Below are 16990 nucleotides of genomic sequence, written 5' to 3'. Positions count from 1 at the left end.
ATAAAAATGACTACATTTTTGGGGGACAGAAAGAAGTCAAAAGGATCCAAATCCAGCGAGTAGCAATGCTGCTGATTATGAACAAGTGACGTAACTTGGATTACTCAAGAAAGGTATTACTATGTGCATGGAGCAGGGTGGAGCACTTCTGTTGTGTTATGTTCATAAATAGCAGTTTGTTACCAAACAAAATCAGATAATAGACTTTATTGTTAGTAAAAGGCAATAACGATGATATTAAAAGCTTGTGGATTATATCGTTGGTAATATCAACTGCTGTCTCTATGTATTAACCCCTCTTGTGCACACAAAATGTTATCTATGATTTAGTAATTTGTACATATGATTTAATCTTTTTTTCTTTCGATGGCCACTCCCGCACTCCGTACTTTTGAATGTTGGCAAACTGACTTCTTAGTTACTGGCCAATTGTTATCTGCTTGCTTGTTAGCCTCATGTTAATTAGTCTGTTTTTAAAAAGGGCGTCAGAGAAACAGTTTGTTGGTCTTTTACTGCTTTGCTGGGTTCAGAAGACACTCAATATGTCCCGGTTTAAACAAACTTCTTCGCCTTTGTTCTCTATTGAAGATCAAGACACACTATATCTTAGGAGACCAAACGTACAGTGATATTGGTGGTGAAAGTTGCACTTGGTAGTAAAATACTATCTTGATAATGTTTTGGTTGTCTATTTTGAAGTGGAGCCCCAGATCTACCGTGCTGTTATGTTTTCCCTACAGGCAAACACAACACATCCAATACATCCAAATTTCATTTATTTTTATCAGAAGTGTGTGCAATCTAGCAAAATGTCCCTTCAAAGTAACAGGAAATGATTTAGTTGAAATGAAGCCATGTTTTTTTGGATTCATTCCTCTGGGAATTATAAATTTGTGTATATGGATAACGTACAAATGTGAAGAGGAACACACACGCAGACACACACAATTGATGCCCTATTGTACTGCCGAGGATCCTTCCACCTCCCACCCTGCCGTCCCCCCCTCTCAAGAGGCACTTATTTAGTTAGTACGCAGACATCATGCTGAGAACCCCACACAGGCAGACCACACACACAGCGAGCACACACGCACGCTCACACACTTTCTGCCAACAGAACAAATCAAATATACGCAGCTTGAATTGAATTTTGCCTCAACACACGCACACACCTGTCAATCACTCTCTTGTCCCCGCTAGACTGCAGCAGCAAAATGTGTGTGAGTATTTCCTCTTTCCACTAATTAAAACAGAGGTGAGTGTGTGGCTATATAAAGCCCTTTTCTTTCCATTAATACAGCTGTGTGTGTATATTTATAAAAGAGGGGTTCTTTGCCACTGAATGTGTGCGTACGAGGCAGAGAGAGAAAGAGATGGAGTGTGTGGAGGTTTATGTAGGAGGTGTTCTATTCGCAATTAATCACAGTAGTGGATCTCCCTCCCCTTGTCGTATAATATAGATGTCATCCACAGCAGTAACTCCACAGTGCTGCTGCAGCAGAAGTAGATCAAGCATATTATTTATCTTATTTAATTACATTTTCCAGAGTTTGCACTGGCACTTTTATAGCATTGGATTACAGAGTTTACCAATAATATCATAAAAAATTAGGCCGAATTATTTGCTTTAGTTTACCCAACAACACACCAGACTACTGGGTACAAAACTGAATGACGCTGTCGGAAACATTACACCCACACAGTATATAGCAAACTAATTAGCATGTCCTAGCATGCCTTCTTCCTTGATAATTTTTTTAGACTAAAGCAGCCAAAATAAATAGGTTTCAGTGATGGGTAGAAGTATTTACTTTTAATAAAACATGCATTTTTGAAACATTTCAATACAAACAAATAAAGTTGAATTTACAAAAAAGGATTTCTGGCAAATTTTCTGACAGTTTTTCTGGCAAGTGACAAAAGACGGTACGTTTTCTAATTAATCGAGTTGTCTAATTGAGCAAGACGTTTTAGGTTGTGTTACAGACACTGTTTTAGTCACAAAATTGCAAAAGGTAAGCTAACTACCGAGCAAACAAATATTTAAATACTGGTACTATTAAATATTTAATCGATATCGTCCAGGTTTCAAAAACTGGTTCGTTGGCTTCAGCCACTTTGTATTTTTTCAATGTATCATTGGTTCTCGGGTCTGTGTGGGCATGTACGATTGTCCTTGATGAACATCTTTGTCACTGTCCTCTTAATTTTGTTGCATCTTATTCAGGTCATGATTTATCATTCTTGTTGTGAAGTTTGGTGAAATAATGGCAGTCTTCAGTTTGCAGACGTGTAATCAGTGAGAATAATTAAAAACACCTCTGTGGGAGTGCACAGCCTTTTAGCATGCACTTCAAAATGAATCCAATAAATGCAGATCCAGAACACAGACGATTCATGTGTAACAATAAAGCACAATACGTTTTGAAGAACATTTTGGCTCCCCGAGCAGCCAGTTGTGTAGTGACACTGTGAAATATCCCCCTTAACAGCAGGAGGGGGGGGAAACCTGGGGATGGTTACTCTTGTCACACATCTGAAGTAGCTTTCAGAGAAGAGCTATAGAAAAGATGCTGTAATGGGGTAAAAGTGAGCTGGAAAATCTCTTCTTGGCACGTCTGATTGTGCAGTAGGTGAAAGAAATGACTCCATGGAAGGTCAGTGCCAGTGATTGTTGCTGCTGAGGAGCTGATTTGCTGCAGCTCTTTTCACATGTGATCGTACACGCTTATATATAGACAGATAGTGGCAAAAAAAAAAAAAAAAAAGTACTTTCTCTGCAAATTGACATGTGGAATCTAACCAGGAGAGGAAACTATCCTTTGAGAATGCAATGGATTAAATTTGACAATTGCAAACTTCGAGTCAAGCAGAGATTTTGATTTACTGAAAATAGTGGCTTCTCCTTATGAAGTAATGAAATGCAAAGGCAGACTAAAGTCTTTGAGAGATAGACCAACCATCTGTTACTCATTTCTCTAAAATGGAATCATAGCATTTTAACAATCAGCTCATCAACTGCAGAAAACTTGAGCTAATTCCAGCAGCACAACTCCTTTAGATGGATGACTCTTGCTTGTACTAATACAGATTGAAGCGTTTAGCTTGACTAGCCGGCTCCAGGATGTGATCCATCAGAAAACAAGGCTAATGTTTTCAGCTAACCCACTCCTGGTGCAATTATATGGTCCACTGGCATTGATCATAGCTCCTCTTCTTCAATCTATCCTCCTCTCTGCCTCTCTTGCCCCCTTTAATGGCTAACTCAGTGTTAAATGTTTGATAAATGAGTTTTGAGAGCACTTTCCCATGGATTTATTAAAATTCTATAAAACACCCTTCTTTGTGGGTGTGTGTTAGAGAGAAAAAGGAGGAAGGTGGACTCTTACAAGGTATGTTTGTTAGATACTGGTTAAGCTGCATTAACAGCTTTTGGCTTTTGAGACAGAAGAACCGCGGAACAAGCAGCACTGCCATGCCATCATTTTCTTGGCAACGTTTGGCCGATTCATTTAAAGTAATGTTTTAGAAATATAAGTTCATTGTTGACTCTTATTTTCATGTCAGATAGCTTCTTAGCTGTTAACTAGATATTCTTCACCACCTATCTGCTAACTTGTATTACTGCTGTTTTGTGTTGAGCAGGCAGCTAATGGTGGCTTATGGCTGAAAACTGCAGCCAACTGCTAGAAACAAGGTTTGTGAGAGGCATGACTAAATCAATAATAAATGTGTTCTAAAACAAAACTAATGAACAAAAAAAGCTAAAAGCTACACGGAGCGATTTAGTCCCCGAGGAGCAGAGGGTTTTGTGACTACAAGTGATCTTTTCCTAATTACACGTAGATATTTGATTCTGTGTCAATATGAAAAATATTCATCAACAGAGCTTTGAGAATGTTTTCGTAATTAGTTGGCTCAGTCGTATGGTTCAGTGTTTGAGAAAAAAAATAGAAGCAGAAGAGACAAAAAGATCCACTCGTACTACTTAGTTTGAACTTAAAGTGACCCTCTTTTCAAGTGAGGAGCATCCAGTCTGAATCTGCTGGTCTTAAGTAAAGCATTACATACCCACAATAAGACAAAATGCACACACCACACACAAGCACTCGCACACAGCCCAACACATGCACATGCTAGTGAAAGGCCAATTAGCGCAGGGTGAAAACGACAAGCTTATTTGAAGCAATGTTTCAATGACGACATTTAATTGGATGGTAAATCAACTCCTTATCAGCCTCTCCACAGCTTGGTGGGGGGAGAAGGAGGAGATGGAGAAAGAGAGGGAAGAGAATAAAGGGGATGAGGGGTAGAGAGTGAGCAAACAAAATGTAAAACAAACAAATGAACAGAAACGAGAGACACGTATAGAGTGGAAGACGAAAACCTGGTGCATGTGTGTGTATGCGTACAGTAGTTTAATGTAACCTCGCTGGGAAACTCTGCGGCCGAGGGCAGTTAGTGTCACGGACAACATCAGAGGAAGGAAAGCAGAGTGATGGATGGGCATTTTAGTCACCTGTCAGTCGACTAGTGGATACCATGTCAATGTCACATTTTGTCTCGCCTCGTCATGAAGAGTACATTCATGTATGACCAGTTCATTTAAAGGCCGCCAGAGTCGGCGTAGGAAGGAGGGTGAAGACGAGAAAGTGTTCATGAGAAATTAATCAACATGATTTATTTAACAATGATCAACAACCTGTAGCTCCAACCTGAGAATGAAATGAGCAGCAGAAGATATGAAATGTGGATCACTGTTTCAGATTGATTGTTCTGACACCCGGAAATAACAATGGGAACATCCATGCAACACAATACATACACATCTTTGACTTAATGTCAACACTGCTATTTCTTCACATTCTGTGGATAATTTTAATTCATTTTTGAATGATTTATACTAAAAAATCATACATGTTGAACTTTTAAAACGATCTCTCATTCTTATAGTAAAATATATGTATTTTTGGACAATTTAAGCAAAACTTTGTCCAATTTATTTGTATGTTTTTTGTTTATTACTATATCACCTCTTGCTGACTTGAAAAGTGGATGAAACAGCAACAACTTGAATTTATATTGGTTGCAATGGATTTAAATAGTAACAATTAAAATGAAGAAAAAAGCTCACAGAAACTCCTCAAATCTCTTTTTCAGCAAAATCCTTTTGCTGGTTGTCCTTCTGTATGCTTCGAATGTTCCCTGCAATTCTAATGTCACTAAGATGTGGCTAAATACACTTCCGTGCTTCCGTCTTAGCTTCAAGGAGGGTGACAGCTTGACTTTAGGCAGTACTGGCTATAATACTGTGACAAAGTAAAACCCTTCAGAAGCAGGGAGATATTATTGTTACAAATAAAATATGCATTAAGTGCCCTATAAAAACATCTAAAAAAAACATAACACAAGCCAAAAAAAATCAAGTCAAGGTAAAGTCAATGAAAATGTATTAAGAGGTGAGGTGATAGACCTACTTTTATGTACTCAACAGTCTTTAGGTTATGAGGCACACTGACTCATACATAAACATGCACACATATCAGTGAATCACTCCCACACAACCGCTGAAATAACACACGCACACACACACACACACACACACACACACACACACACACACACACACACACACACACACACACACACACACACACACACACACACACACACACACACACACACACACACACACACACACACACACACACACACAGAGTCTCCTCTGAGGGCACTGCTTGTGATCTATCTAGCATGCTGGTAATCCCAGTGATGGCGGTCACTCCAGCTCTGTAAACAGCTGAAATATGGATGATAAAAGGAGTAGATGAAACCGAATAAACAAGAAGCCCGTGGACAAAAAAATCCTTGAAGATTTTCCAAACCCTGTTGGACCACAGTCTGAACTGTATACGACTCAAAACTTCAATCGTGCTGACTGGATGATTGGCAGTTATTATTTGACTTTGGCATTTTTTATGACAGCAAAGCAACAGTTTTTCTCTGTGGCATATTTTGGTCTCAGGGAGCCGAGTTAAAGGATGAAGTTTGTGCAATATAGCCAGCAAAGTAAACCTTTTGCTCATCTTTCTGAGAAAATATCCTGAGAAAATAGTTGAAAAAAAGTATGTGTTAATAGCTCTCAGAGGACAGTGCAGGAGAATGTGTTTACATTCATCAGGCTCGAGATTTCATTCTGTTTGACTCCTTTCTTTTTCTTTGCTCATTATCTTCTCCTCTTTTCTCTCTTTCATCTTCTGTTTCTGCCAATCTCCAAATTAAAAGTGACTCTCTATGTGATTGTAAATAGGAATAGACTGTGTTTTTATTAATTCATATTTTGTCATCCCACATGCATGCACTGAGTCATTCATCTATCCACACATACAGAGAAAGGGAAGCCCGTTTCTTCAGTCTTAACCACATTGCTGTAATTACTTGTTAATGATTTTTAATTCCAGTACAAAGGAAACGAGACATGGGTGGATTTAAAAAGTGAAAAGACACAGGCATATAAAAGGAAATCATTTGAGTGGAATCACATTAAATGTGTTTGTTATGTAATTTTATAGGTGACTGCTGGTGGAGTGTAAACTGGCTGCTCGCTAATGGAACAAATTAATGTAATAAGAACCCATTCAGCAGACTGAATGGAGTGTCAAGCCTTAATTCATGTTATATTTGGAGCAAGTTTTATTTTAAGATACTGTCAATTATCACTGTATTCAACTCTCTGTATTTACAGGCTATTGATGCCTAATGTTTCTGATTACAGTGCAAGTTAAGACAAACTCTGTGTAGACATGCTGTTGTCTCATTGTTTATGTTCATTTGAAACCCTAGCGCACTCATGGCTACTTCAGATATATTGTATATTATGTCTGAGTGCGGAGCCTCATGTAAAGGGAAATTTAACGCAAGTCAAAGATATTTCTGTGCACCGTTTTTTTAAAGATTATTTCTGGAATTTTTGACTTTATTCTGATAGAGTAGTGTATAGACAGGGCATTTGGAGAAACAAAGCAAAGGACTGACATGTTGCATACCATGGGGTATGCGTGAACCACTCGTCTGTCGGGCTGTCCACAGTCTATATAGATGCACATCAAGTGATGATGTCACCCATTGGTTTGCATTGGAGCCCAACTGAAGTCTTGTGATTGGCTATATGGTCAATGTCATCTTTTCCAGCAGGAGCCAGAACCATCCAAATATGGGCAGCAGGGTGGAGCAAGAGAATGACACTTGAAACTGGATTGGAGTTCATAGGAAACGCCTACAGAATGATCAGTATTTTAGCGAATGAGAAAGGACCATCGGATGCATTTTACATAACACCAAAATTGAAAATAAAGTGCAGTAAGATTTGAAACCATGAATAAAATAAACCAACTATTTCTTAACAAAAAAAAACGGAATCTCTGCTACAATTCATCCAATTAACCGAAGGACAACCCATAGTTACGGTTAAGAGAATAGCAATTAAAAGGAGTTAATGAGCAGTTGTTCCAAACATACATTTCTAATATGACTTTCTTTGTGGAAAAATTATGTGTATTTTACAGTGTAAAGTGAGATTTCCAGAATTTGCATTAATTATTGTGATTGCAAGATCATGTTTTCCTGAAGAGACTGCATAGCTTCAACTTCAAGATGTAGTTGTTGCTGCTTATTTAAACCAAACCTTCTTTGGCGCTGTTCAGATGAACTGAGATGTGTTTTGCCTGTTTGCATTGGTTAATAATCTTCAAAAGCAAAATGAACCAACAAAATTATTGTTTTGATTATAGATGTGATTTTCACATCAATTTAAAATATAAACTACTAATAAATCTGCTGGTTACGCCAAATGTTAAGAAAGCATTTCTATCAGGGATAATACAAGGGATAATTTAAGGCGGAAAAAGAATCCAGGATTATTTGGTAACCATGGAAACACATATGCCTCACAAGAGTGTAGGAATTTTCTTCTTTATATATCAGAAAGTGAAAAGGTGATGTTGTGTGTAAAACTCTGCTCCTTCTTCATCTACTCCATGTATTTTGTCAGTTTCTCATTAAAGCATAATGTAATATAGCAACAACACAGTAACCCCCAACACACACACACACACACACACACACACACACACACACACACACACACACACACACACACACACACACACACACACACACACACACACACACACACCCCACCACCACCACCACCACCACCACCATTGGTTCTACATACACAACACTGTTCAATACATTAGATGAGGTTGAGTTGCAGTTTGAGCGAATGATGCTCATTATCAGTTCTTTCTTCCGGAGCCCTTTGTGACACCAGTGAACAAGCGCTAGTTGACAGAAGACAAAATTCTTCGCTTGCTATGGTTACAAACAAAACAACATGTTTGATCCATCCACTGCTGCAGCTGTATTTTTCGTCTCATAAATGTAGGCCGGTGGGTTTGTTTCGGTTATATTGAAGTGTTCTTATTTCAGTTCCTAAATTGCTGTTTACTAAGTGCACTATAATTTTTTTCAGGTTTTGTACTGTTGGTGAGAGAAAACCAACAATTTTAATCATCACCTCATCGTCTCCAGGATTTTTTTTTTTTTTATTCATTTCTGTCTTTTATTGGACAAAATATTAATCAATTTTAATTAACCCTCCTGTTGTCCTCTGGTCAAAATGACCCGCAGCTGTGTTCAACCAAGTTCTATTTTATTTTCATATTTTTTGGGATCATTGGTGACAAGGAGGCTGTGAGGGTTTCTTTAAAGAATGATCACCAATGATCCCAAAAAATATAAAAATATAGAAATAAAATAGAACTTGGTTGAACACAGCTGTGGGTCATTTTGACCCGAGGACAACAGGAGGGTTAAGGAAATAATAATCAGACTCTTCAATAATAAAAACATCTGTTAGCTGAAGTAGTTGTGTGAATCTAAATGTGACTGTGGATATACAGTAAGCATGTGTGTTCTGGTGTATCCATGTGTATCTCTGTGACTGAATGCCTGCCTTGGGCTTGGAGTGCGTGCGCACGTGTGTGTGTGTGTGTGTGTGTGTGTGTGTGTGTGTGTGTGTGTGTGTGTGTGTGTGTGTGTGTGTGTGTGTGTGTGTGTGTGTGTGTGTGTGTGTGTGTGTGTGTGTGTGTGTGTGTGTGTGTGTGTGTGTGGACATCTATCTATCTGAGCAGCTATTTCAGAGAGAAAGGATTTCTGCCTCAGTAATTGCCTCTGCTATATTTTCCCCCCGAATCTCTCTCACTCACTCTCCCGCTCTCATTTTTCTTTGGTATCTATTTTCTCTCTGAATTTTGTCCTTTCTCCTCCTGCAGACTCTCTCTGCAGCTCTCGCTCATCTTTCATTTCTCTTTTATGTTCTCTCCATCTCTTAGTCCTTGACATTAACCGTGATCTCCCAGTAAGATCAATTAGGAAAACACACACACAGACACACACCCGCACGCACACACACCTACATGCAAGAGTCACCTGCCCATTAAAAGCCATTAAAGCCAGTTTCCTTTCATTGCACTCAGGATGACTTCTTTTAAATGACTAAGCAGCATGTTTATAATAATACACACAGTGTGTCATGTGGTTTAGAGGTCCATACTGCACATAGGAAATAAACACAGACCCCTGGTGTCAGTATTATGCTCCAGTGAAGTAAATCACACCGGTGATGAACATGAATGGTTGAAGTGAGGTATGGAGACAGATGGATAGAGACAAAAATAAAACAGACTAAGCGAGCCTGAAATTGTATGAGTGTTTCCATTTTTGTCTGTCAGCTGTGTTTCATACCAGAGAGAAATCATATTTGAATGTTCTTGTTTGCATCCATCAAATATGAAGTGTGAAAATATTAGAAAAAAACACACTTCTTGACTTCTTGTGTGTGTGTGCTGCCCCTTATGTATTCTATATTTATTTAGTTTTATGTATTTTTAAAAGCTCATCTAATGTAGGAAGAAACATTGCAAAGTATCCTTTAGGTTATAAATGCTGTGGAATGTAGCTTTGGTTCATGCTACATTCTTGTCTCACAAGTAAGCATAAAAAAAACAATAATAATGAAAAAAACAGTTTGTAGTAGGTTTCAAAAATGCATACTGTCAAATAAATGTCTTTTAGGATTATGACCCAACTATAATGAATTGCTTTATATGAATGTAATTGTATTGTTGTGACTTTACAATGTATGAATATAATGTATAAATATACAACTATACACTTAAATATACAAATTTACAATTAATAATTTATGTTTTATGTTGTGCAATTTAAAATGTACAATGAATAATGTGTAAATAATAGTTCCCAGAGAAGTTTATAGAATTGCAAAGTATTACATCTAAGGAGTAGTCAAGTAAGTAACTAATTGACAATTATTTAGTTGTTTGAAATTTACAATTCAGGCAAAAGGGACCTAATCATTTTCAGGATTTGAAACCACTGGAATATGTAACTGTATAATCCAGGTGCTATCACAGCAAATCCTTCATCACTGATCATGAACCGTAAAAAGGTCATTTTTATCATATCATATCATATCATGTTTTTCCTTCTTTCAATCATCTTCTCTTACTTATGAAGTTCTTTCCTGTTTTGTGACACATAACCATGAAAGAAATATAAACAGTGCTTGATAGTACATTTTATTGTACTACTATTGTAATATTTTTGGAGTAACAATGGAACAGTTTTACTAAAACCGGGCTCAGACTAATATATGTGTCTTCAACTAAAAAGTTAATTTCGCTTCAATTGCACTTTTTACATTGATAATGTCACAAACCTTTGTCAATACAACAAACATCAAAAGTCAACATAATTGAAAGACTAATAGTTATAATATCACCTCTTTTAAGGCAATCAGTTCCTTTTTTAAAGTAAGATGAACTTGTCAGATTTTACAGTGTACATGCTTTATGTGTGTTGCTCTGTAGATTTAAATGATATCTGGTGTCAATTGTCTCAGCTAAACTCAAACCTCATGTGTTCAGCCTGGAACGATAATGTTATTCTTTTATTAACTAAATACCCAGGTGTTGATTCATTATCACGATACAAATGTGGCATGTCTGTGTTCTTTCATCATAACCCAGAGCAAAAGTCTGTAAGAATTGTTTTGGCTGAAAGTCCCCTCGGGTCTTTGGATGGGAAGGACATGTCTTCATCCTCTCAGTCTGGTTTCCTGTTGATTCACTGTCTAATTAATATGGTGATGTAGAATAACACGCTCGTGTGGAAAAACAGTTCATGTCTAGAAAACACACAGATGGATGTCTTGTTGGTGATTTCAAGCCCTTTTGACTCAAACACGCACACACACACACACACACACACACACACACACACACTGGCTAGAATTCCTTTTGTTGTTTTAACAGTCTGTGATTTAAGGCTGCATATGATGTCATCCTCCCCATCATAGTTACTAAATTGCTCCTCTGTTCATGTTGCTGCTATTAGTAATGGTGTGTAACCGAGGTTATGTTGCTATAATATGTTAGACATGAGTTCTACAGTGAATTTGTCCCAAAAGTCTCAGTGTTTTTTCCTTTCTCGAGCTGGTCCTCGGTCTCTTTCTTCTTAATGAGCCTGTTTGTTGGACTGATCCAAGCCAAGATCTGACCCAGCGAATTGCTTTATTTTGTTTTCAATTACTTTTTGGAAGCGACAATTTGGCAATGGACATTTATTCTTGTGTCTTGCTAGGTCTTAGTGAGGAAAGTCATGTGTTTCCAGCTGTGTCAGTAACGATTTGTTTGGGATAAATAGAACAACTCTGTACTTAGAATGAGCAGCAATATGTACTTTGGCTGAACTGACAAAGCAAAGACTTCCAGCTACATCAAACCTCATTTTCTGGCCATGTGTGTTTAAAAACATTTTTTCACGGTTGAGATTTTTGTAGTTTGACATTCGACCTTCTACGGACGTTCTAAATTGCTTGTCTGAATTGATAGCCCATGCATCTGCTGTAATGTTGCTTCAGTAACCACGACAGATTACTAATGTTCACAAAGGAAGACGTTATTGACAATGGCACATGTTAACACAGATTAGCAGCGTGCAGCCACTGAACTGGTTAATCAGAGTAGTTGCATATGTCTAAGCTCAAACAGCCTCTTTCTTTCTCCTCAATTAAAACGCCCGGCAGTCCCATGAATTGCAGCGCTGAAATGGCTCTGTGGTTAACACGACAACAGGCCAAACCACAGGCATGTCATGGCTGTTTTTAAATTTGAAAACTGAAATATCTCAGCTTTCTAAATGCCCCTCCATTACAACATGTCTCTGTCCACATGCACAAACCAGTGTTTATCAGTCACTCAAAGATGTAACGAGGAGGGGGATCACGATTCTGACTGCATTACATCGTCAGGCAAACAGCGCACAAATGTTTTGACTTTCAATGTGTTCATATAAGTTTACAACATCACAACAGTAATTAGACAGGTTTAAGTGAACGCTTTGACCGGGTGGAGCGACCATCATCACGCCGGTCATGCCTGTTGGGCTTCAGATGCATCGGGCTGGACTATAATAATCACTGGAAATAACTTGGTTGCATCCAGAGGTGTCGTAGTGCAAATACACAGTTAAATAGCAAATATCCACCTCTGGGCAGGAGAATTTACCAAACGCTAACCTAAAAATAGTCACAGATACGCATCAGTGCACATACTGCAGAGTAGGACTGATGTCAATCATGTGACTGAGTATTTCATGTCATCTGTGGTGTTTACTCAGGGTTGTATGAAAGCGAACCGGACTCAAATATGGCGCCTTCTCTGTGAAATGAATGAAAACTCTTCACCTGGTGCATGAGCCAAAATAGTTTACACAGGGGGGGTTGTTTATGCAGCGTGCAGCTCACTGATGTTAGTATTTCCTTCGTTCAACCAACCTTTATGTTTCAGTTCAGATCATAAACTCTTCAAATACAATGAGTAATACAAATAAATATAACTTTTCGACGCACAAATACCTCTGTGATTGACCCATTCTCACAGAAATACATACAATGACTGAGACCTCTTAACACCTCGTTACATGGTGGTTGCAGGTAATTTAACATATTACAAGCTGTTACGACAAAAACAATACCAATGGAAAGTCAATTAGCATCTTTCGTCGTGATAGCCCCACAAATATGACCTGGAAAAATGACGTAGATCAGACGACATCTATATAATGTGACAAATGTGCATATTAGGATGAGTTTGGCAGCTGGAACTCATTCAAAAGTAGACATAGATGCAGAAGACCCCTTTCTATCCATGAGTTGGGACAAAATGTGGTTTTAGTTGCTATGACGATGAGGATTGCCTAACTTTAATGAAGTAGTAACTTTAACCCACACCATATTTCAAATGATCATTTGAACCCAAATCATGATAGTTCCCAAACCCTACCCTAACCAAGTGTTTTTTGTGCCTGAACCTAACCAGACCTCAACCACAGCATTGTCACATCATAAAACATAAAACTTTTTAACAGAGATTTTAACAGTTTTGGAAAACATATGCATCATGTGCCGTGCGAGTCGTCAGTCAGTAATGATTGTAGATTAATGTTTTGTTTTTTTTGTATTTTAAAACTCTGTTCTTTCTGTTTTTCATTTAATGTAATGCAGCTATAAATAGTGAAGTCAGCCTCTCTGTCTGTCTCCTTTGTTTTCTCCAGGTCAGCCTACCAAATGACTCCAGCTGCGTTGAAGAGATTTTGCGGGTATGTTGCCTGGGTACACACACACACACACACACACACACACACACACACACACACACACACACACACACACACACACACACACACACACACACACACACACAAACAGTAATTGCACTGATTATCAGCTGTTTTCTGTTTGCTCACAAAGACCTTGGTCCCTCTCCAGAGAGTCTGATTTTAAGAAGAAAGAAGAGGGGGGGGGGGGGGATGAGAAACAGAGGGACTAGAAGGCAGAGGGAGAGAAAAGAAAGAGATATGTTGGCTCAGGTCAATGATTATACAAGTTTAGTGTTTTTGTTGCATGACAACATGCAGAAATCTTTTCCACAGCTTTCCTCTCTCCTTTACCAGCTCCTTTCTTCTCCATCTCTATCTGCATGTCATCAAAATGACATCAAGGAACACATTTTTTCCACAATTGCTCTTCTTCCCTCTCCTGTCTTTCTGTTTTGTTACTGGGCTCCTTCAGAGTGATGTTTAAACAGAAATGTTTTCCCATTTATCTCCCCTCACCAGTCAAAAGATTTGCAGCTCTGAAGACGAGAACTGTCTTTGGCTGCTTTATGCCAAGTTACCTCTTTCCCTCTCTCTCTTAGATTCATGCACTGTGCAATCTCTCTCTTTTCCCTGTCTGCCTGCCTCCTCTCATCCCTCTCTGCCCTCTGTCATTCACCTCTCTCTCCCTTTCACAAATCAATATGCTGGTCAACAGTCTGTGACAGATAGTCTGCTGTGAGCTGCATGAAAAGCCTTTGTCAATAATATCGGTGCACTATTGAATTCAGTCTGTGGTTTTTAGCTGTGTCAAGTGGAAAGATTACGGAGTTCAAAATGTGAGGTGAGGTGAATCGGAGTGGGGGTCCGCTGTTCATTTTTCTCTTTCTGTGACGGCACGGCTACAAGGCAGTTGTCACGGGAACATTGTTGTTCCGGATGTTTTCTCATTTCGGGGTAACAGTGTGTATCAGAGAGATTGTGTCAAACCTTCTAAAGACCATATTGACTTTTTTACTGTGTTTGGATCATTTGGACAGCCTTATGATGCGAGACACACATCTTCTCCCTGTCTCCTGTAAATACATGTACCCATGGGGATTTTATAACTGTATGTCCACTTTAAATGAGTAGCAATGCCTGAACTGCAAACACAAAACATTAGCAATCCAAAGAAATAAGCAAATGATCATTTTTATACTTAGAGTCTCTACATAACATAAGAAAGAAAAGAAAGATTGTATTTAAACAGTTCTGTTTCTGTTACAACCCCAGTACAGTCAATTCATTCTCATCCCAGGGTGTCAAATACTCCTTTTTTATCACAGTCCGCTGGCGTCACAGAGATACACACAAGTTGCCTTCTGTTGAGCCACTGAAAAACACATGGTTAGGAAAAGATCATGGTTTGTGGCTACAATAAGTAGTTTTATGACAGACGCCATATAGGTTACTGTACGTACGTTATGTAACTTGAGTAACTTCAAACCTATCGCTACTTAAAACAAAGCCAGGTGACTTTTGTTCTCTCACGGACTTGAACACCGGCTTTCTGGGTGGAAGTCTTACGTTTGTTCTATCCAATCACCAACTATCTTGTCCCCAAGTGGACTTTACTACCCTTTGTGGTTCATGACATGACCCCCTTCTCTAACCTGGGTCGTCATGGTGACGATGACAGTGACTTTGACAATATGGTGGTATTTGATGCCCTGGGAAGGAGAATGGATGTAATGGGGGTAAATGGAATGGAAAGAAATCCTTTAGCGCAAAGTAGCCCAGTTTTTAATTCAATTCAATTTCAATGAAATTATATTTCAAATAACATAAACATCCAGATACATTTTTGGCCGATCATACGAAAGAATTTCAGCACCTCTGTTTTAAAGTTTAGCTGTAGCCGGTTTTGGTTTGGGTCCCACTGTATTGTTATTATGATTACAGACAGTTTCATTAACTTTTGTTAAAAAAGCAAATCAACTTTGAGCTGTCTCAAATATTTGAACTGTAAGGTGTAATAGATGGTAAATAATGGATTGTATGACTAATAGATTATAACAGGAAAACCACAGTGACGTCTGTGTAAATGTGACAGACTGAGTTATACTCATACAACAGCTGTAGACACACACACGCGCACCCATGCACACACACACACACACGTTCAGGAGTAATCAGGATTCACGTTTTTCAAATCACAGGAACTCTTCAAGCAGCTACATAATGATGTCAGAGAGCAGTTGCTTAGCAACACACCTTATGTCGTCAGGCCTAGTGCATTACAAGGGAAACACAGAGGGAAAACACACATAGACGCATACTAATGTTGAACTCACTTATACAAGCACCCTAACCCTCCTTCCTCTCTCCACACAGACACACACACACACACACACGCACGCACGCACACACACACACACACAGTTTCTTGCATAAAGGAAAACATGCGTCATCTGAGGAATATGAGTCATCCACTCCAGAGGGAGGAAGAGATGCATGATGGGAAATTCAATCCCTTTGACCTAGTGACCTGCTGTAAGGCAGTCGTGTGAGTGTAAATGTGTGTTAAACAGGACAAAATACAACATGGACTAAATAGCTGTAATGACAAATCAGTTTACAAATATGCCAGTTACAATGTGTCAGAGTTTGTGTGCGTGACACAGAGAGAAGGAAGTGATAAAGTGCTTTTATGAAAGATGACCAGGTAATTTTTCATATCAACACTTCGCTTTGTGAGCACATTTCCCTTGATGTGCAGTTCCTCTCCAGTGTGTGAGAAAGAGGAACAGCCAATACCTGACAGACATATACACACTCATGCCTGCTTATCTTGTTAACTAATTAAAGCTTTTACATATTGAGACTGGAATTCAACTGAGATGATTGTGTGAAAGGGGATGCTGCTACTGCTGCTGCTGCTGCTTGGTGGTAATGCGGCTGACTGAAGTCAGCTTTTATTTCGATAATTCAACAGCTCTACACTTAATTCGCCCTCAGTAGACTGATCCCTGGTGTGCCACTAACTCCCCATGCACCTCTCAGTTTATACAATAAGTTATATTAAGGTTGGCTCTGATGGGGATGTTGCAGCACAACCTTGATTGAATGCTGACTTCCCTCCTCTGCACCAAAGATGTTGCGTAAGCAACCCTTTGCTCAAATTTGCTTAAGTTTAATCATCTTTGTTATTCACCAGGTACATGCAACACAAGAGCAAACTTACATTTACTATGATTTATAACCTTTA

At 38.7% G+C, this 16990-nt stretch overlaps 1 protein-coding gene across 1 annotated transcript in view; it reads left to right on the top strand.

Moving 5' to 3' along the window:
• The window catches only part of aff2 (AF4/FMR2 family, member 2), a 149274-nt gene that overhangs the window by 63160 nt on the left and 69124 nt on the right, over positions 1–16990 (top strand). The window contains exon 5 of the mRNA XM_069712187.1: positions 13699–13743. Coding sequence (XP_069568288.1) covers positions 13699–13743 — 45 coding nt within the window. The remainder of the gene's footprint in view (positions 1–13698; positions 13744–16990) is intronic.

This window comes from Brachyistius frenatus, unplaced genomic scaffold, assembly GCF_029030835.1.
Source record: "Brachyistius frenatus isolate BFR_SWC_R1_liver_20210118 unplaced genomic scaffold, ASM2903083v1 Contig_107, whole genome shotgun sequence".
In the NCBI taxonomy this organism is placed as follows: Eukaryota; Metazoa; Chordata; class Actinopteri; family Embiotocidae; genus Brachyistius; species Brachyistius frenatus.
The sequence above is the reverse complement of the archived record's forward strand: the minus strand, read 5'-3'. Positions and strand labels throughout refer to the sequence as shown.